Below are 23,169 nucleotides of genomic sequence, written 5' to 3' on the forward strand. Positions count from 1 at the left end.
GATAAATTATAAATGTAATAGTTTCAAAATGATGAGTATTGTTGTCGTCAATCATGGGAAGAATGGTGAATGTTACACTTGTGCTAGGTGATCACTTATATTCAATCTATTTTCGATTTCCTAGAGTTTATCATATTCCGCGATAAACTTTATAAGATTTAAGATTTTGAATGAACCTACAATCGTATTTCATTTTTTAAAATATTCTTTAAAAAAAATTGTAGAAACAACTGATTTTTTAAACATTCCTTTACTAAATTAATCTATTCATCAGTAATTTTTATTCATTTTTTAATAAAAATTTCTCTTCTTAAATACCATTTTTTCTTAAAACCTGTTGTGGCACTTGCTTAGATGCATTCCGCATCTTGTTCAAACTTTTAAAAATGACGTAAATACATCGAAACACGTGTCTCGACAGATTTGTAAGAAACGTGGTATTTACAAAGTGAAATTTGCATTGAAAAAAGCTTTACAACATTTTGAGTGTGCCGAACTTATGTAAATAAATTATCTGGTTAAATTACAAGCTTAAATAATAAAAATGAAAATGGTATTTTCTGGCGTTTCTCATGTGTGTGATTAAAATCCAGGATTTGGACCTCACATATTAATAAAAGAGTTTCTGCTCAATAAAAAGCTTCTTTTAATCTCACCAATAGATGTCTCTAGTGAAGTTCTAGTGATTGAAGAATAATGTTTCAAATAGGTTCATATGTATAGAACTTCTAAGAATTCGAGTTGTATGGTTGTCAATAATGGGTAGAATTGGTGAATGTTACACGTGTGTTAAGTGATCGGCACTTAAACAGGCCTATGAGGGTTGTCAGGCCCGTAAATGCCCAGACTTTCATATTCTTCTTCATCTCTGGTGAGATGTCAAAAAATAATATGAAAAAACCTAATTCACTTAGGGTATTGTTGGACCCTTAACTAAAACGAATATTTTTTTTGTTTATCATCGTACCTACTAAAAATAAATAATGGAACCCTTTTTTAAGAAAACAGAACCCAGTGCATTGTTCCTGAAAATTAATTTAAAATGAATTGTAAGCATTAAGATTTTTTAATAATGTGAACATCTGACTTTTGAATAATGTTGGCGTTTCGCAAGCCCCCTTTGTTCTCCAAAAACAGTCGAGAAAAACCCTTTTCCTCCCCTAAATGAAATGGCAATTTAATTTTTCCGTAACCCCGACTTATTCGGTATTCATTATCATAATTAAGCCAGAGTTAAAAGAGTATCAACTGTTTCGGGTAAAAGGCTTTGATTATTTCAATCTGCTCTAGCTGTCCCCTTATTACAAATTACGACAATTTAATCAGATTCTCAAAGTCGACAGACTAACGGTAATAACAAGTCATTACGTCACATCCGATTAACGATATTGCAAATCATTTATTATCAAATAACTTATTAGGTATCGAAATTAATAAAGTTTATTTAATATCAAACATTATATATATACTTTATTATTTGTATACGTATAATAAAATATTTTATTCTCATTACTCTTTTGTGCGCCTTAAATGAGTTTTTTGTTTACAATTAATAAAGGTTGTTTTTCATCGAATGATGTTTTCATGTTAACATATCCATATAATTCATTTTTATTTCTTTTAAAATAACGTAAAGCAAACATAATCAAAATTTCTTTTATTTTAAGAATTCAAAAAGAAATAAAATTTAAAACATCCTGTCTGATAATTTTGGTATCGATGAAACCCGGTTGCCGGTAAAATAAAATTCAAGTGGAAAAAATTAAATATTGTAGTCGTATAACGTATTTATTATTAATTTTTAAAAATTTAACAAAACATTCAATTAGTGTGAAGGTGAAAATTACTTATATTTACATATTTTAAATAAAAGTAATTAATATCTTTGATTCAAAATCTGCGTTTTGTCCATATTAATATAAATTGAGTTATTGTTATTCAATATATGTACATGAAAAAGGCTAAGTAAATTAATGTATATTTATTGATTTGGCGTTGAACTCCATTTTATTTTATGTATCAATTTTTAAATCAAGCACAGATTTTTTGAGTCTTTTGAGATTCTTCCTTTCCCAGAAAATAAATATAAGTATACGTACCTACACCCCCCATAAACTATTGTTGTCTCCCATAAATTATAACTGCACATTTTAAAACTATCACTTAAGTACCTAGAACTGTAAAGCTACATAAGCACCGTCAGTCCATTATATCGTCAATTCGTTTGAAAATGTTATAACTAGGCGAAACAACTGTCACAATATAAATTATTATGTGTTTTTAAAAATAAAATACAACTTAGTAGACTCTAAAAATCTGTGTTTGATTAAAAATTTATAAAGAAATAGGTTAGTATTTATAGAGCTTTTAACTAATCATAGGCTACTTTGTGATATACTTGTAATATTTTCCATTTTACCATAAGGTTTATAGATCATTAAGTAGATTTATGTTTTTTCAAGCTAAATAAAAAAGTTTTGTTTTAATATGTGTTCATTTCCCTTTGGAATAGACTGCCGGGTAACAAAATTATATCCCAGGATTACATGATAGCCTCAGTGATTGGATATCGCTCAAATAATTGGTCATAATGCGGGTAATTAGGACCGTGCAATCGGATACATCAATTTTCTCATCGGTCTACCCATAATCTAGAGCTGATGAACGCTCACACACATTTGAGCTGATGAACGCTCACACATATATGAGCTGATGAACATACATAATTGCGGCAATGATCGGTCGCACTTTGGTGCTGAGTGAGAACAGAAAACAGCTGTAGCATCAAGTGAATGTTGTCTGAAGGGCTGAATCAACCCTAAGATGGCGACAGACGTAATGACAAATAATAACAAACGGGCGCAATGTAGGTACCTGCTATATATGTACATCTGCATTTGCAGGACTTATTTTAATGTAACGAGGTGGAACGGCGTCCCGGGACCTTTTTTTTTACATATAATGATTTTTTTCTTAATTAAAACAATGTTGGCTCTAACGTTATAAAAATCTTTGTTTGTATAATTTGTAAAAATTATATAATATGGAATTGTAATGACCTAATATTTTTTAGTAAAATGCTTGTCATAATGTAAGTCCCGGTACTTTTATTGTTTTAAAATAAAAACTGTGTATTTGATACACTTTTTAAATTAAGTTTATTTAACTTGGTAAATACCACTCATTTCAGTTCATTTCTTAAAACGAACACAAACTAAAACTAAATATTTAATTACCAATTATAGATTTCTCGTAGTTTGGCCAACATTTTTTGATCGCAGTCTTCTTAAGAAATTCCATATTCATCGCTTCTACATAGTATATTTACTTTTGATTTTGAGTTTCCAAGATTTTTAACGCTCGTTATTTTTTGTGATCACCTGTCTATGAAAAGTCTGTAGTTTTCAAAACTAGTCTGGTAAAATAAAGCTCAATTAATAGTCTTATTTAAGAGTCATATATTGTTATAAAAGTCATTTTATCGAGTTTCGCGACTTTGGCCCACAGCGCGTCGCGCGTCGGTGGGTTAATTCGCGTTTAGTCGAATTAAAGCGTTGCGCACGGTCGATTCTATTGAGGAGGGTGACTCTTCCGCTCGGTTTAATTTGAGGGATATTTGTGTGAGGAAATCTCTGTAATTCAGAAAGAAAATCAAGAAAGAAATAAGATCGAACACTTCCACCGGATGTTGTCTTAAGAATGATGTCACATCGATATGGTCGCCAAAACTAGAAAATTTTAAATTTAAGTTAAACTTTGTAAATAAACCACTTTTTCTGAAAATCTATTATGAGACGTGTTTTGATGCATTCTGCATCATTTTAAAACATCTTTTGTATATTTCGCCTTTTTTAACCGTTCTGGCTTCGAAGACATCATTAATTCAAAGAGAAACACTTGTTTCTTACTACTTGAGTTAATTTTATTATAACGACTAGTTTCACAAACTATATAATCAACATTTAGACCTGTAGATGGAAGCATAGCTTCCGAAACTAGTTGTTATAATAAAACAAACTCAAGTGGTAAAAAACAAGCGCTTTTATTTTACAATTTGATCATGTCTTACCACAAAGTGAATGTCGAAACAATAAATAAAAATTTATTTTTTAATTATCATTAATTAACCTTAGAATACGAAATCGTAAAATGACGATTATATTAATTGATTTGTTTTGACGATTATGACCTGTTATTTTGCATTTTGATTCATCAGCAGTTTTAAATCATGCTCATAATTTTATTTAATAAATATATAAAAGTATCATAAAAAACGATTTAAATGTCAATTCTCGTCAAACTATTTTTTATTTAAAGTCAATGATCTGTTCGTCACTCAGTATAAATTTTAGCTAGTTAAATTATTCTCAAAGCAGCCACTTTTATGGTGCATAATAAATATGCGTGATACTAGAAAAATATTCAAAAATTAATTTAGTTTCTTTAATAGAAAATGAACTACATGTACACGTATTATGAACTTTTGCCTACATACATACATACGTATGTAGGTAATATTAGCATCAAAGCACCCGTGAGATTATTTTTCGCGAAAACGGGGGCATATAAATTGGTTATTATAATAAATTTAAATAAATATGTGTGACAAAAAAAAACTATGAATAGTAAAAAATATCGAATTTATGTGGTAACTCTGAAATTGGTTTCTTTGTTATCATTATTAGTTTTTTTTTTTAAATTTATGTATTTTAGTGTGTATAAATAAATATAAATAAATGTAGATTTATATTATCCACTGACACTTCGTGATGGAATTGCATTTTTAATTTATTATTAGATTAAAACCAATATTTTTAGCTTTTCCACTTTTTTATTTGACCAGCGACCGGGTTTCGTCGTTACCGACATCATCAGACTGGTGAGAGGCTATACAAATTGTTATGTTATATATAAAAGAAGGCAGAAGTTGATAACCATGATTTGATATAATTTTATGAGAAATTAATTTAATTTGGTGAATTTAAGTATTGTATGATATTTAAAATATTTTTTATAAAGGTTTTTTTTGTATTGAAAGCACGATTTTATATAAAGTTATAATAGATTTACATTTTTTGTAAATGAATTTAAATTATGTAACGAGGTATCAGGAAATGCTGGTTGACGGCTCCTTCCACTAAGCTGTGGTTGTCCGGGGGGAGTCCGAAGTTCTCTGAAATGTAAATTTCCCGGCAGTCATTTCTTATCGACAAGACATTAAGGCATCTATTGTTTCTTTTCTAATGGGTAAAGTAAGGGAGAATGAATGTGTGTTACTTGATCATTTAATATGTATTTATTATGACAATTTTTTAATCTATTTATTTCCAAAATTTCGAGCCTATCTAATTTTTTACCTTTACTACATTTGTGTAAGATTTTTACGTTAACATTTTTATCGAAATCATGATTTGACTCTATCAAGTGGTTTGCAAAAGTGGAGTTTTCTTTTTTATTTCTCCAACTTTGGACATGTTTATTTATTCTTATTTTAAACGATCGTCATGTTTGCCCCACGTATTCAGCACTGCATGATCCACAACTTAATAAATATGAGCCTGAATTTGTTTCTTTTTCCCTTTTATCTTTATTATTAATTAGTATTTTCCCCAGATTTGAATTATTATAAAAGGCTATGGAACATTCATCTTTGTTCGCTAGTTTTCCGATTCTGTTACTACTTAGTAGTAACAGAATCGGAAATATTTATTGATGTAATGATTTTATCAAAAAAATATCTAATGGGTTTTTTTTCTATCTTTCCAGGTTCCAGATGAATGAAGAATAATATTTCAATAAAGGGAAATACCTGGAAGATAAGCAATTAAAGCGGTCAAGATGTAAGGTTGAGATAAGCGATTCCCGGATAACTCTTCAATTGCTCTTGCGATATAATGAAACCAGGGAATGAAATTTCATTCCCTATTTTGAACGATCAACTTGGCTCCGCGGATCGAGGCAGTGTATGGCTTAACGAAGCGTGAACAAATCCAAAGGTCTCCTAACGATATTTTCAATTATATTCCGGAATAATTGTACCAAAGTCTCCCGTTTAAGATGCCAATAATTCCTCTTTCTCGTTATCTCCGAATTCTTTATTGAACATTTCCTCCTTCCAGTTTTGAAAGCCGCGCATAAAAAGTAAGGTAATATCACCTTATTACAAAAGAATTGCTTTTGAAGCAAATGAGCCGGACGCAATTTCGGCGCCGTAAATAATGGAGGAAAAGGGAAATCTTTACATATTTAAGCGGAAATCGAATGGCTACGGCAAACAGGTCTGAATCATGTCAACTTCGACGTCCTATCTTACAGCGAAAATTGAAAAATTGCTAAAGCGAATCCTTCAAGGGGGGTGAAATGTAAGCAATTCACCCGGCGGAAATATGGTAATGGCGACTTTTTGTACCGCTCTCACAATACGATTCCGAGCTGCTTTGATAAAGCGTGAACATACGAGATACATTTAAATTCGTCGGAAAAACTTTTCCCGGCGTTCTCTTATATCGTTAGTAAATATCTAGAATAAATATAAACAGTTGCGGGAGTAGATGTGTCGGATACAAAGAGAAACCCGGCGAAGAGGGCACTTACCATAGCTGTCTGATGAAACACTGTTACACAATCAAACAGCTAAAAGAAATCGTGAGAAAGGTTCGAATTGACAAGTTTAGTGGAGCGTCTGTTATTGTTAAAAATAAAAACAAATTGTTCCGAGATGTGCTTCGCTATTCCACGGGTTAAACGAGCGTGCGTTCATACGAAACACTTGACAAAATGATTTCCAAATACGCCGAGTGCTTTTGTGTCGAACCGCTTTTAAAAATAACACCCTTTCAGACTTTTGTGAAAATGAAATATATCGAATTGATATTAGTTTAAAGATCGTGAGATACATTCATATCCGGCGCGCAAGATGATGCACGAATCGTCTGCCGGAGCTAATCCATCGTCGACGTCTTATTCTCAACATCCCATATACAGGAACACTTCCTGTGGAACTAACTCACCATCAGCATCATCCTCGTGTTGCTTCTTGAAGAAAAAACCCCACAAACCGAACAAGAACCCAAGGGATGATTCAGTTCTCTGTTGTTGTTGCACGTGCCCTACTCCAACATCATCAGCATCAATCCTGACATGTCTAGGAGTCTGTATAATAGTACTAGTATACACCCTCCTCGGTGCCTTTGTGTTCATGGCTCTCGAAGGGACCTTCGCGTCGTTCAGAGAAACTGAAACGTCAGTAGCGGCATCACAACCTAACCCTAGTACTACAGACAGCTTGGTCGGGGCTGAAATAAGATCCAAAACTGTTGAGAAGCTTTGGTCCATAACGGAGGACTTGAACATCTTGTACAAAGACAATTGGACTAGACTGGCTGCTCAGGAAGTTATGGATTTTCAAGACACTTTGGTTAGGGCAATGAGGGGAAGTACGGGAGTGACCTACAGGCAGAGAGGAACGCTGACGTATCTACATGGTCAACAGCATCGCTGGTCATTCTCATCCAGTTTTCTCTACTCGCTGACACTAATAACGACCATAGGTAAGATATATTTATTATTATTAATTCAAATTTGATATTCTACAAAGTAAATTTTATTATAGAAAGTAAAAATATAAAAATAGTAGCGAGTTGTAGTCCCATAGTTAGTATCGCAGACTCTTGAGTCGGAGCTTCTGGGTTCAAGTACACTCCATCACATTTTGATACTTATTTTTACACAGAAATAGTACGAAATCGAAGTGTTTTTGTAAGTAATAAAAACACAAATATTTCTCTTAAAAAAATTATTACAAAATAGCTGTGGTCCCATGGTTAGTGTCTAAGACTCACGAGTCAGAATTTCTGAGTTTAAAAACACTTTACTACAATTTTATACCTATTATTAATAGTGAGTCGCTTAGACTCACAGAAATAGTATGAAGTTAAAATATTTTTGTAAATAATAAAAACACGAATATTTTTCCTAATTTGATAAAAATAATAATAATTATCATAATAAGCCATGAGATTAACATATAATATGTGGTTACTTTTATTCTTCACATACAATTTTTTTCAATTTAATTCGAATATCATTACTTATATGATAATTATCCTCATCGTAAAATATTTCTTTCAATGCAACCATAAATACAAACAAAAAATGATACGGGAATGAAAGTTATCAAATATACATTTAAAAAATATATGTAATGTGTACGAAGGAACGGAAATTCCCTTAGATTGTGTTTATTTTTACATGAAAGTAACTGTAACAGTACTAAAAATCATTATCGAGTTATTTCCAAGTAAGGGATTAAAAAGAAAGGATTAAAAACTATGATCTTACTTGTTTAATGTGATGTATTATATTTTCTTACGGGTAAATTGAATAATGTCATATTAATTAGAGGTTCACCACGTTTCCACAAATCTCAGTCAAAGAAAACAACCCTTTATAACTAGATAAGGGATGTGCGCTCACCTTTCAGCCTTGCAATTACTGGTAATTTATAGCACACACTACATACCCATGCCCTAAATTATAAGACGTAAGTGTTTCTTGCGTTAGGATGAGGGTAATATTTTTGCATGAATTTATGAGCACGTGTAAACCTCCTACCACGTGATATGAAAATCGTAAAACTTACTGGCTATCTGGGGAAACGAAATTAAATTATTATTTTTTGGCATCTCATGAAAGATAAAGAAGAATATGGAAGTCTGAGCATTTACGGGGCTGACGACCGTCATAGGCTGGTTTAAGTGATCACTTTACACACGTGTAACATTCACCAATTCTACCATTTATTGACAACCACACTACTCAAATTCTTGGAAGTTCTATATATATGAACCAATTTAGAAACCTTGTTCTTGAATCACTAGAACTTCACTAGAGACATCTGTTGGTGAGATGTAAAGAAGCTCTTTATTAAGCAGAAACTCTTATATTAGTATGTGAGGTCCAAATCCTGGATTTCAATCACGCGAAGGAAAGGTGATCAGCCCTTCGCTTCAGGTACCAGTCCTGGGTAATATTGAAAAAATATTAGAGTGAAAAAAAAACAGGTATATTTATTTGACCCCCCCCCCTGGGAATCGGACCTGGGACCTCCAGAACGGTAGCCGAGCGTACTGACCATTGCACTACGGAGGCGGACAAAATACGTATAAAATACGTTACAAAATAAATCGTAGATAAAAAAATTATAAAGCATCCTTGAGACAGTATTTTGAAAAAAAGGCGCTATTCAAATTACCCAAATGTTATTATTATTAATATGCGTCAATCTGTAAAATGGAAGTCTTCTTATTTCATTTTTGAGTTATCGGCTGTAATAAAATGTTTTCTTTGGAGAAATTTAAGTACATTTGATTTGGGTGTCAGATTTCGTTTATTCAAATGACCAAATGTGCAATATTAATGTAATTTATTGCTACATCAGGCCCAAAAAGATACGCGAAATGGGCCCATTATAGAACTTACAAATGAAAAGGGAACAGATATAAAAATATGAAATGTCCTTAACAATCGTAGATATACTTATATAAAATATAAACGGAAATTCAGTTTTTCATCTTTGTATGTATATAACTTTGCGAATATGGTATTTTAAACTTATTTTTTGCTTTTTCATTCCCTTTATAGTGTTGAAAGAATACCCAACACACTAATACACTAATAAGACTGCCTTTACCTTTTCTTAGTAATTAATATTGGAAGGTGAAAAAAAACTTTTTCCTTTAATAATAAATAAATATTTTATTGCTTATTATTGAAATGTTTTATTTTTTACTATTTTTTACACACTATCACACTAATAAAATCACTTTTAAACTTCTATACTCAGATAGGTATCGTGGCGTAGTTGGTAAGAGACTCGACTGCGAAAGAGATATCGTGGGTTCAATTCCTGATTCTTAATGAATGAGTTAAAGAAATTTTATTTATTGTTTCTGCATTAACTTTGTGGTAAGACACGATGAAATTGTATAAGAAAAACACTTACTTTTTTACCACTTGAGTTTATTTTATGACGACTAGTTTTGGAAGCTATGCTTCTACCTTCAGGTCTAAATATAAAATGTTTACATTTAAACCTGAAGATGGAAGCTTATCTTCCGAAACTAGTCGTCATAAAATAAACTCAAGTGGTAAAATAACAAGTGTTTTTCTTTTAAGAGTTCAAGGAATATTATTTTTTAATTAATATCTGAAATAATCCATGAAATTCCAATATCAGGTATGGAAAAAAAGGTTTCCATTCGTATCCATTCATAAACATTAAAAAAACATTAATCGGTTTTTAATTACAACATTTTAAGTGTGTCCCAATACTTGTTCACAAATCTGGATTGTCTCCAATTAAAGGAGCATTTTTCAAATTATTTTTTTAAATCTCATCAAAGATGAAGAAAATATGGAAATGCGGTCATTGGCTGGTTAAAGTTATCACTTTACACACGTGTAACATTCACCAATTCGAATTCATCGAATAATGAGATGTCAAAAAATAATATGGTTTTCAATAAATAATGCAATGTTTTTCAAAATCAAAGATAAAAATTATTGTTTATACTTATATTCCCTATCACCGTCTACGGAGCATATAAGTTATTTCAATTGGTCTGGGAGTTTGCATTGTATTTTTCATATCAACCTTCCCAACCTATATTATCCTATTTGCAAACTTACTTCTTACATAAATACTTTGCAAATTATTCATCCCATTTAATAAAAAAAGAAATTTTATATTATCCACTGACACTTCGTGATGGAATTGCATTTTTAATTTATTATTAGATTAAAACCAATATTTTTAGCTTTTCCACTTTTTTTATTTGACCAGTCCGATGATGTCGGTAACGACGAAACCCGGTCGCTGGTCAAATAAAAATAAAGTGGAAAAGCTAAAAATATTGGTTTTAATCTAATAATAAATTAAAAAAAGAAAAACTTAAAAAAAATATTGACAAAAATAAAGTAAAACACAAAAACAATTTGCGTCTATGTGTGAACATTCCCTTACGTCGTTTTGTACAAGGTCATTTCCGGCCGTTTCTAAAAATATTCTACTGTTTTGTCTGGTTCTGACATATTGAAATATCATATCTTTGCAAAAAATATATATATTCTTAATGTAATTGGATTGGAAGATATATCTTGTATCCAAACTACAATCTGGATGGTATCCAATTCATTTCCAAAATATCCCAAATGTCAAAAACAAAGATGGATTAACATAAAAAAGTTTATCACACATCTAACACTACTGCTTCTACTAACATCTCTCCGTTTACATCCTATTTTGAAAAAAAATATTTTTATAATATAATCATTTGTATTTAAGCAAATTTTTCGATATAATTATAAATAAACATGAGTTGAGCGAGTCCGCCTCTGTAGTGTAATGGTCAGCACGCTCGGCTACCATTCTGGATGTCTTGAGTTCGATTTCCAAGGGGGGGTAAAATAAATATAAGTAATTTTTTCACAGTAATATTTATTCAATATTACCATGGACTGGTACCTGAGGCGGAGGGCTGATCACCTATCCTTCATGTGTAAACGATCGAGATATCACTGCGTTTATATGACACAGTGCCCTATGCACCATTGAGAAAACCTGTATTTTCAAACAATCTTCGCCTCTTACACATTCATGCCGCATCTCCTCGTCCCCTCATACATACGTGTCGATTATGCTGACTCCTGACCTGAATATCGTCAATTCCAAATAAATATGAATTTAAATGCTTTAATTTATATTCAAACCCGCATCTGTAAGCAAGCTTCCGAAACTAGTCGTAACATTATTAATACTCAATTTATTTAAAAACAAGCGTTTAATTTTTTTTGACATCTCAACACAGATAAAGAAGAATATGGAAGTCTGAGTATTTACGGGGTTGACGACGGTCATAGGCTTTGTTAAGTGATCACTTTACACTCGTGTCATTTTCACCAATTCTACCCATGATTGATAACCACACTTTTATTATTTTTGGAACTTCTAAATAAATTGATCAAATTCGTAACACAGTTTGTGCGAGTTCACAACAGCCATCTTTATTGGATTGAGGAAAGCTTTTATTAAGCATTGACTCTTTCCATTTATGTGTGAGATCCAAATCCTAGATAACGAGTATATTCACATACTTGAGAACCACTTTAATATATGATTTTCAATATATTCAAGCTTATAATAGCTGTCAACAAAAAAAAACTGCTCCTAACTGAAGATAATCCAGATATCGCTCACTCCTTTCAACAAAGTCATAAATCAAAAAACTTCATTTTTCAGGAGATCGTTTTTAAAGTTTAAAAATATAATACAATGTTTTAAAAATAAATATTAAGCCACTTTTTGATTTTTTTACCGTGCAAAAATCTTTTTAGGTAAAACCTGAAGGTTTTTCCTCCATTTGAAAAATATTTAGTATAGTTAAAAAAAATTTAAACCATACTTTTTCTTCAAAATGTAAAAACAACACTTTATGCCCTGTAGCGGGTAAATATTAAGTTAAAAATATGCCACTTTTGCTGGGATATAGTACATTTTCTAGGCATTTAGAAAAAATGCACAACAGAAAATTGACGGTTTTTTTATTTATGACGTTCTTGAAATAAGTGAGCGATAAGTGAGCGTATGAACAAGTGTATGGACTTATACAAAATGTTGTTAACAAGAGTTCTTTTCAAATACCTTATTTTGAATTATTACTGATTTTAGAAAATTCCATTTCCTACTAAACCTTTAATTACCAAATGGAATGGAGGCAATTCGGTGGTCTACTCGTGATTATTTTTTTTATCACTTTTTTTCAAGATTCGACGTTTCCTTGGTTGTCTGTCACCGCCATTGACGTGATGGGGATGCTTTCAGAATCAAATTAGCTGAAATCCTACAGAAAAGTGATTAATTGACCGTTCCAACTTAGACTGCCATCCCTCACTGCAGATCTACCCCTACAGCTCGTGAGTGGGAGGCTCGATTTCAGTGAACCATTATTTTCTTCTCAACGGTTTTATTTTGATTTGGGTCAATAAAAGAATCCTGGATTAATGTCTTTATATGAAAGCTGTCTTTGAAAAAGCTAATCGGTTTCTTATACAATAGAAATGAGCAAGAAGTCGAAAATATTGTAGATAATGCCTTTGTTCGTGTTTTTCATTGTCTTCAAAATTTGTCTAACTCACAACACGCACACACACACATATATGTATGTTTATATATATATATATATATATATATATATGTATATATATATATATATATATATATATATATATATATATATATATATATATATATATATATATATATATATATATATATATATATATACATTTATATATATTTATATATATATATATATATATATATATATAAATATATACATATATATATATATATATATATATATATATATATATATATATATATATATATATATATATATATATATATATATATATATATATATATATATATATATATATATATATATATATATATATATATATATATATATATATATATATATATATATATATATATATATATATATATATATATATATATATATATATATATATATATATATATATATATATATATATATATATATATATATTTATATATATATATATATATATATATATATATATATATATATATATATATATATATATATATATATATATATATATATATATATATATATATATATATATATATATATATATATATATATATATATATATATATATATATATATATATATATATATTTATATATATATATATATATATATATATATATATATATATATATATATATATATATATATATATATATATATATATATATATATATATATATATATATATATATATATATATATATATATTTATATATATATACATATTTATATGTGTGTGTAGGTGTGCGTGTTGTGTGTACACGTATACTATTACATACTAAACAATTATAAAAATTATATAAACAAATTCATGATGCGAATATATTTGATATAAGCAAATGATGTTAGGCTGAAATAAGCACGACGGATGGTTTGGATAAACAAATGGAATGAGCAAAGAAAAAATAGTAAAACACAACTTTAGAAGTTGAATGAGGTTGAAAACTTGGTAGGATAAAGTATTCAAATACTTGCAATTTATTAAGTCAACAACTTGCAATTTATTAAGCGGGGGTGCATGAGGAGATGCATGATTGTGAAAGAGGTGAAGATTGTTTGCAAAGACAAATCAGTGTTGCGTTCAATTCTCTCTCGCCTACCCCTGAAAGTGACGTGATAGTAAGTAATACGTTGAAATGTATATTTGTGTGTGTGTGTGTGTGTGTGTGTGTGTATATATACTATGGTTATTTATATATTTATTTGTTTACTATGCAAGATACTACTAAATGTCGCTTTGCCCTCGATAAAAGAATCCTGAATTATTTCAAATAACTTTCTGACCTCAATAATTTTATTTCTTACTTTAGAAATTTTCATGGCCCCATAAATCCTATACTTAACTGAATTTCGGATTACTAGGCAACATTATGGAAGTAAACATATAGATATAAATGAACATAATATCATAACTTCTTGTAAAATAAATTCCCAAGAAGAAAACATTTATCATAGACAAAGATCTTAAGATTCGGCTTAAATGAAATTTATGTGGGAAAAAATGACTGAAGTTTAACTGGACCCGAGAATTCTCGTATTTTTGGAGCACCATCGTAGATAAGATTATCATGAAATGATGTCTACCATAAAACTGATACATTTATTTCAAAGAAAGTTTTTATATTTTTGTTAGAAGGATATTGAATATTTGAGGAGCCTACTTTCAAAACGATCTAAGCCTTTTACCGGCAAGACCAAAATGGACCGCAAAAATATACAAAATTTCATTGAACGATTCGCCAGTCACATTGTGATAATATCTATACATTTTTTAAGTTTTACTTGGTAAATAATACAATTTCTTAAAATCTATTAAGATACGTGTTCCGATGCATTCCGCATATTTAACAGTGTTTGAAAATGATTCATATTACTTCAAAACGTGTCAAAGTAGGTTTTTAAGGAACGATTTAAAAAATACAATACAAATTACAATAATGTGATTTTGGTATTTTTTGGTGATTTTGGTGTTAGCAATATTAAAGAAAATTGAATATGACATGCAATCGAAGAAGACATGGTCAAATTATGTGATCTATTTCAAATCTACCCAATTCCATTATCCATTCATGAATATCTCTTTTATTCTTAAACTCGTTTTAATAACTTTATTGAAAATGAAAGCAGGTTTAACAACTTTGTTCCAAAAAAATTTAAGTTCTTTTGACCAAAAGTGGTATGTGCTAGGTTTTGTTTGATGTATTCCTGAATTTTGGATTTAATAGTTCCATGTACGTTTCCATGATTGTGTTGATTATGATTTTAGTGCTTTGCTGGGAGATGCTTTCTTGTGATATGTAAGTCATTCTTAAATGCATTTGTAAAAAACGTTTGAGCGTGTAGTTGCTTGACTGTCACCAGCTCTGATTTGTTGAATATTTCCTCTGTGTCCCGGAACTTAATATTCATTTTATTAATTGATTCGGCAGTCACTTTATGGTAATACTTTTATGGTGACGCGGAAATTTTAAGAAATAATGATACAAACCAAGTAAAACTTACATTATTTTCATCACTGATTCTTAGGAGATATTTATTTATTTATTGGGGTAGCAATAATACTATTTTATGTATAAAAAAGGTTATTTTGTATACCGACATGCAAAATTAAAGTTCTGGCCATTTCAAGGAAAGTTTGCGAAGGTTCACACTTGAAAAGCAGGGGTGAATTGTGAATCACAAACGTATCTGTCGATCTGGACGTCATTTATCATTGTCACTCCAGTGTCGAATCACAGCCTCCGCGACTCGCACGTCGCTTATGGCATCGCGACGGTGTACCCGTAGCGTCTTCCCAACCCTATTAGGGCCGACAAGGATGTAACCGAGACGTCCGAAGCACAAAGGGTATTTTTCTATTTTTGAAATATATTTTTGGTCCCAGATAAAAGTTTCAATTACAATCACATACATATACTAGAAAACTTATTTGTCAAGGGTGTTTATACGTATTGTGTGCAAGGGAAGTTATTTGGTGATGAATGTTGACAAAAATGAAGTCATGGTTTTAAGAGAAATTAATGTACAATAGATCTGGGATTAAACAAATATAATATAAGAAAGTTTTGGAATAGGTAGATTTTTTTCATGTAATAAAGAAGTTTGTTTTCTAGGGATGGAATGAATGATTAATATATTGAAAGGAGGCTGAATGCTGAGTACGGAGTAAAAAATGTATTGAAATCAGCTATAGCAAATGAAAACTTTTCAGCGAAAGCTTAACTGTCTTAAACCCTAATATTATATATTAAAGTGAAGCATGGAGGCAAAAATAGGATAAAAGTACAGTAAATGTAGTCGAATTGTAGATGAAAATTATTTCCAAAGACTGATTGGTGTGGCATTTTATTCTCTCTGGCTACCATTGAAAATGTGGTGAAATAATAAATATTTAAAAAATAAAACACATAAAAAAGCCTACACCAAAAAGAAGAAAATTAATAATGAAACATAATAGTGCCCAACGTTTTTTGGTGTTTTTTTTTAAACAATTTAAAAATAATTAAAACGTTCAAAAGTTTAATTAAACTTGAAATCGAATTTGAAAATACCCAACGTTCTACCCGGGAAAAGTTTATTGCTAGAATTTTTCTTATGTAATGAATAAAGAATTCCTCTAGGGCATCCATCACTCCGCGACCCCTTTAACTCTTATGATACTCTTCTCTCTAGGGGGAGATAATGACCCTTATGGGAAAAGCTTTATCCGAATTCCACCGTTTTCATTATCTTAGATTTCAATTCGATCGCAGCTTTTAAATACCAAAAAAACCCTTAAATGTTTTAGAAAGACAAAGACATAAATTTTATATCGATTATTTTTTTATCAATATTTATTATAATATTTAAAAATATACATATTTATATATACGCTTGAGCCACCCTTTGACAAGTCGTAAGCCCTGTGAATACTCAAACTTCAATATTCTTTATATTATTATTTTACATCTGTGTGTGGGCATTTAAAGGGCTTACGACCGTCAAAGGCTTGGACAACTGATCACTTTACACACGTGTTACATGTTCTACCGGTGATTGTCAACCACATTTTTTAAAAACTTTTAAATATAATTATCATTCTCGTAACACGGTTTGCGCGAGTTCATAAAAGCCATCCATGGTGAGATGTGGATACATCAAATATGTCAATATAATCTAGTATTCGAACCTCACATACAGATGAAAAGAGTCTCTGCTTACTAAAAGCTTTCCTCAACAAGTATTTGGACACACTAAAAATGTTCTATATTCTTCTTCATGTATGTTAATACATCAATATAAATAATTCCTAAGCAGACAATCGCAGATTTTGAACAAAGATTTAGACACACGTGGAATATTGTGAATAGGTTATTTCTGGAAAATAATTGTTCAAGAAATATTGTGAAATATCCACATTTCAATAAATTTTTCGCCTTCAAAAAGCCTTTTAAAGAAAAATAAATACGTGAAGAAAACAAAATCCCTGACAAAACATGAAAACACCTTTGACATTTCTTTAAAAATGTTATCGTTGACTATTCAAAAAAACATTTTATTTCATTTTAGAAAAGTGACTACAAAACCTTTTAACATTTCAATTTATCACACGAAATTGCCTGCGTACCTTGAAAAGGAAAATAGGTTTTCAGCGAAAAAAATCAGGGTTTTTCTCGTGAAACTTTATAGGCACTAATATCTGTTATAACTCTCATCTTTTATTGTACACGTAAACCCACAAACAGAAGACACTGTGAAAACAGTTATTTTTCATTCATTAAAAAAAAATTATATCCATTAGTTGCCTTGCCTATTATGTAGGTACAAGGATTTATAGCATTTCAGTTCATGTCTTAAAAATTATAGTAGATGTATATAGTTAATTTAAAATTAATAATGTTGATCCCAAAAAACAATACAATGGACACAATGGATTCAATATATCAATCAAAATTTGTCACATAGCTCATTTATTTGTTTTATTTGTCTTATTTGTCTTATCATATTTTCTAAATAAGACAACACTATATCCGATAGATCTTTATATCCTATTACCTCATCAATTTTTGTCAACTGAATACCCTCTTTTGCACATTTTGTTTCCAATTTCGATCTTTATTTTAAAAAAATATATTAGTAAATGAGAGACGTCTTGTGATAACGTCTCATTACATTCACAAGTAGAGTTTTGTCTTATTTTAAAACAGAAGAAGTATACTCTAAACGCTACAAAACCTGTAAAAATTGAGTCAATGCAATACATTCGCTTCATAATTTAAAATAATAAATTAATGTTGTTTTCATTTATTGATTCAGCAGTCGCTTTGTGGTAAAATCTTTCCATTTTAATTTTAGTTTTACTTATTAAATAAGAAACTGCTCCTACCCCTTCTTCAACCTTCGCAAGGACCAAACTCAAAAATAATAAGAATAATTTAGAATAAGCTTCACATACGGTATTTGAAAATGATGCGGAATGCATCGAAACACGTGTTACAATAAATTTTAAGAAATAGTGGTATTTGCTAAGTAAAACTTCAATCAAAAATTATAGTTTATTGTTTAAAAAAGTACAGTATAAAATTCACATTAAATAAAATAATTAATTTGACTTTTAAAAGATTTGTAGTTTTTTGGCACCGTGTATATTTACGTGCGTATGTTTATTTCAATATTTGAATTTATATACACGCTTTAATAAATCCATACATATAGGAAGATATTCATTCCGGAAAAGCCTTTAAAAGGGAAGTAAAGCCTGAATAAGTCTATGTGAAGTGTTCTTCAAAGCGCTATTGGGCTGTTTACTGGCATTTGTAAGTTTTTAGCGTCAATTTTCAATTGGAAAGCTCTGGGGCACTTCATGTTTCACTATTTGTTGAGAAGCACAAAGGGATATGAATTTATTACATTTACATAATTTAACTAACTAACTAACTAACTAACCATCACGCTGCATCTCCGCAAGGGTAGGCAGAGAGAATAGAACGCCACACCACTCTGCCTTTTGCAAACATTCTTCGCCTCTTCCACGTTCATGCATCTCCTCATACATACCCGCCATTTGTTACGACTCCTAACCTGACCACTTTCAAGTATTTGGCATACCTGATCGTGTAATGTTTTTCTTGGTCTTCCTCTGCTCATTTTCCCAATAACATTCGCCTCATAAATTTGTTTAAACGTTCATTCCTCACTCATTCGTTCTACATGTCCAAACCATCTCAACACATCTTTCTTAATTTTATCGATTTACATATTTTATTACCAATAACAATAATAGTTAAATACTCTTTTTTGTTTATTTATAAGCCTTGATATTTGAAAAACCATTATTCTGCCAACAGAAACAAAAATGTATACTTAAACAAAATTTATTATGATTTAAAACAAAGTTAATTTTTCCATATTATTATATATTTTTTTAAAATCTCATCAAAGATGAAAAAAAATGGAAGTCTGGGCATTTACGGGGCGGACGACTGTCATAGGTTGGTTTAAGTGATACTTTACACACGTGTGATATTCACCAATTCTAACCATTATTGACAACCACACTACTCAAATTCTTGAAAAAAAAAATAATATTAAAAATAACTCCTGTAATTCGAGATGATCCAGATTTGTGAACAAGTATTTGGACACACTCAAAATGTTGTAAATATTTTTGAATATCATATTTACATTCAGTAAACTTAATACAGTCTAAATAAGATCCATCAGAGGATTGTGCAGCAAAACTGTGTATGATAGATGTTCGAATGGTGATAAAAGGAAATAATGTAAGAACAATGGATAAATATTCTATTTAAATCCTCATCCGCACCCTATGATGCATATGGCACTGAATCATATAAATGCAGTGTGATCTTGATCGTTAACACATAAAGGAAAGGTGTTTAACACTCCGCTTCAGATAGCAGTCCAGGGGAACATTGAATAAATATTATAGTGAAAAAATCAATTATATTTTTTTGACTCCCACCCTCTTGGAATGGAACCGGGGACCTCCAGTCTTAATGAATAAATAAATAAATAAAAAATAAAATCTGCTAAAGAAGCAGAAGAAGACCGAGGAAAACTTATCATCATCAAATAATTCAAATACTTGAGAGAGGTCAGCTCAGGACTCGGAATAATAGGCGGGTCTGTATGAGGTGATGCATAAATGTGAAAGAGGAGAAGATTGTTTTCAAAAAAGATTTCATATTGCAGCTGTTATGCAATATTGTTAAGCTCAAAGAAAAACAAATGATAATTTTTTATAATAAATTATTTATGGTTTTCGTAAAAATTTGGAAAATAATTTTGCATTGTTAGAATTAAAACAAACGCACAGAAGATTGCTTTTTCATCTCGAAAGCTTTTTAACAAATTCAAAGCCTCAAGCAAAAAACTGGTCGAGCTTTTTGCGGCATTTCCACGTTCGCTATGTGAAATTAAATAAAAACTCCATCAAAATTTAAATAAGGTTATATTTTTCAACGGTCGAAACACCAAACATGAAAAGCGGACTTAATTCCCAAAAAAAGAGATTTTTTTTGTAATTAGCCCTTGCAATTTTTGGTAGAAGCAAATGAAACCTTTCTTGAGATATTATTTAATGAACTTCATTGAAATTAATTGGCAGCGGAATAAGAAAAAAAAGATTTATTTATGTAATCAAATTATATTATTTTTTGACATCTCATCAAAGATGAAGAAGAATTTGAGTAGTGTGGTTGTCAACAATGGGTAGAATTGGTGAATGTTACACGTGTGTAAAGTGATCACTTAAACCAGCCTATGACGGTCGTAAGCCCCGTAAATGCCCAGACTTCCATATTCATCTTCATCTTTGATGAGATGTCAAAAAATAATATGAAAATAACTCCTGTAATTGGAGATAATCCAGATTTTGTGAACAAGTATTTGGACACACTCAAAATGTTGTTATCAAATTATATTGCTCCTTTACGTATTTAACACGTCAGTCAATAGCAAATAAAAGCCTATCAGTGAAAGCTTAACTTGCAGTACACATCGGAGTCCAGGTATCAACCAAATCGTCTACTTCCTGGATTCATCCCAATTGATCGTCTATGTAGTCTGTTGGGGTCAGTTTTTCTCGTCCTCAGTTGTAGTTCGTACGTTTACTCAGGTTTTACCTAAAAAGATCTGTTGTACAGTTAAAAGTTCAATAAGTTGCTTGATATTTATTTTTAATACATTTTATTATATTTTTAACTTTAAAAACGATGTTCTGAAAAATCATTTATTTATTTATTTATTTATTTATTTATTGTAAGGCCAACAGACAATTTAGTATAACATAAATATACATTCAATTAAGTAATATTTGTAATGTCCAATTACAGGCTTTAACATAATTGTTACAAATAAGTGCGGTACCTTTTTGTTTCTGTGCGCATACATACCAATGTTCATAATTACATGTAGAAATGCATACACCATTCACTGGTATGATAGTGCCTTAAATGAAAAGTAGTGTAACTTATTTTTTCCATAAACATAATTAAATTAAATTTCATGAACGTGATATGCATGCGCATGCGCACATAGGTACACGGTGCACATACATATATATATACAAATAAGCAATAATAATTACATACTATTTTCAAGATTAAAGGATTCTTCAATTTCTTTCTTAAAGGATTGTAGTGTAATATTGAATATATCTGTATTCTCATATTTATTATTAATTAAATAACAGGTTCTGTTAATGAAAGAATTTTGATATGACTTGGTATTACATTTCGGAACGTGAACAATACTTTTGTTTCTTGTCTGGGTCCCAGGAACCCTAAACCCAATCTGTGACAAAAGCTGTGGACAGTCAACAAGATTATTAATGATTTTGTAAATATATATAATATCGGCCATGCTTCGTCGGAATTTAAGTGATTTTAGGTTAAGTTTAGTAATAAAGTCACTTGCTTCACTTTCTGGAACTTTCATCGCAAATTTACAGTATGATATAAATTTTGATTGAATAGATTCAACTCGATGGATGTATTTTTTATATTGAGGGTTCCAAACGGGGGAAGCAAATTCCAAATGGCTCCTTACGTAAGTATAATACAATAATCTAAGAGTATGTATATTGGTGAATTCTTTGCCTAAACGAAACAGGAAGCCCAACATTTGATAAGCTTTTTTGACAATCGAGTCGACGTGAGCTTCAAAAGTTAATTTAGAGTCCAATATAACACCGAGATCGCGGATCTCGGTGACTCTAGAGAGAATATGATTATCTAGCTTATAATTGTGATTAATTTTAGGTTTGTTTCTAGAAAATGTCAACACAAAGCATTTGTTAGTATTTAATTTTAAATGGTTAAGTTTGCAGTATTCGCTAAGTCTCTCGAGGTCACTTTGGAGTTTAATACAGTCTTGTAGTGATTTAATTTCAAAATATATTTTCATGTCATCGGCAAAGAGCAAAAAATCAGCGAATCTAAAACATTGGCCAATATCGTTTATAAAAATTAAAAAGAGTAAGGGCCCCAAGTGTGATCCTTGTGGTACTCCAGAGGGTACGCTTACAACCTCTGAGACAAACCCATTTATTGCCACAGACTGGAGTCGGTCACTAAGGTAGGAAACCAACCAACTATAGAGATCACCATGGATACCCAAACTCGACAGTTTAGTTAGTAGTATATTGTGTACAACGCTATCAAAAGCTTTGGAATAGTCTGTGTAAATTGCGTCTATTTGGTTTCTTTTGTCCATTGCCCCTAACACAAACTCCAAAAAAACCGTGAGATTAGATGTCACAGATTTACATTTTACAAAACCATGTTGATTCTCTACAATTGAGCCCTTAACAGCGCTATATAATTGATTGTAAATAATTGTTTCAAAAATTTTACTCATAATACAAAGTTTAGAGATAGGGCGATAATTTTTGATGTCGTTTTTTGAACCAGATTTAAATATTGGAGTTATGTTTGCACATTTCCATAGGTCTGGAAATACTCCTTCG

The 23,169-nt window shown here is 30.4% G+C and overlaps 1 protein-coding gene across 1 annotated transcript in view; it reads left to right on the forward strand.

The window, feature by feature from the left end:
- Window positions 1–23,169, forward strand: part of LOC148301492 (TWiK family of potassium channels protein 18-like) — a 148,529-nt gene that overhangs the window by 72,178 nt on the left and 53,182 nt on the right. Inside the window, exon 2 of the mRNA XM_088273163.1 lies at window positions 5,767–7,550. Within this exon, the coding sequence (XP_088129289.1) occupies window positions 6,917–7,550 (634 nt within the window). The 5' untranslated portion in view covers window positions 5,767–6,916. The remainder of the gene's footprint in view (window positions 1–5,766; window positions 7,551–23,169) is intronic.

The sequence above is a fragment of the Brachycentrus maculatus genome, unplaced genomic scaffold (assembly GCF_059751285.1).
Source record: "Brachycentrus maculatus isolate JH-2025_06_01 unplaced genomic scaffold, ASM5975128v1 h1tg000555l, whole genome shotgun sequence".
Taxonomy (NCBI): domain Eukaryota; kingdom Metazoa; phylum Arthropoda; class Insecta; order Trichoptera; family Brachycentridae; genus Brachycentrus; species Brachycentrus maculatus.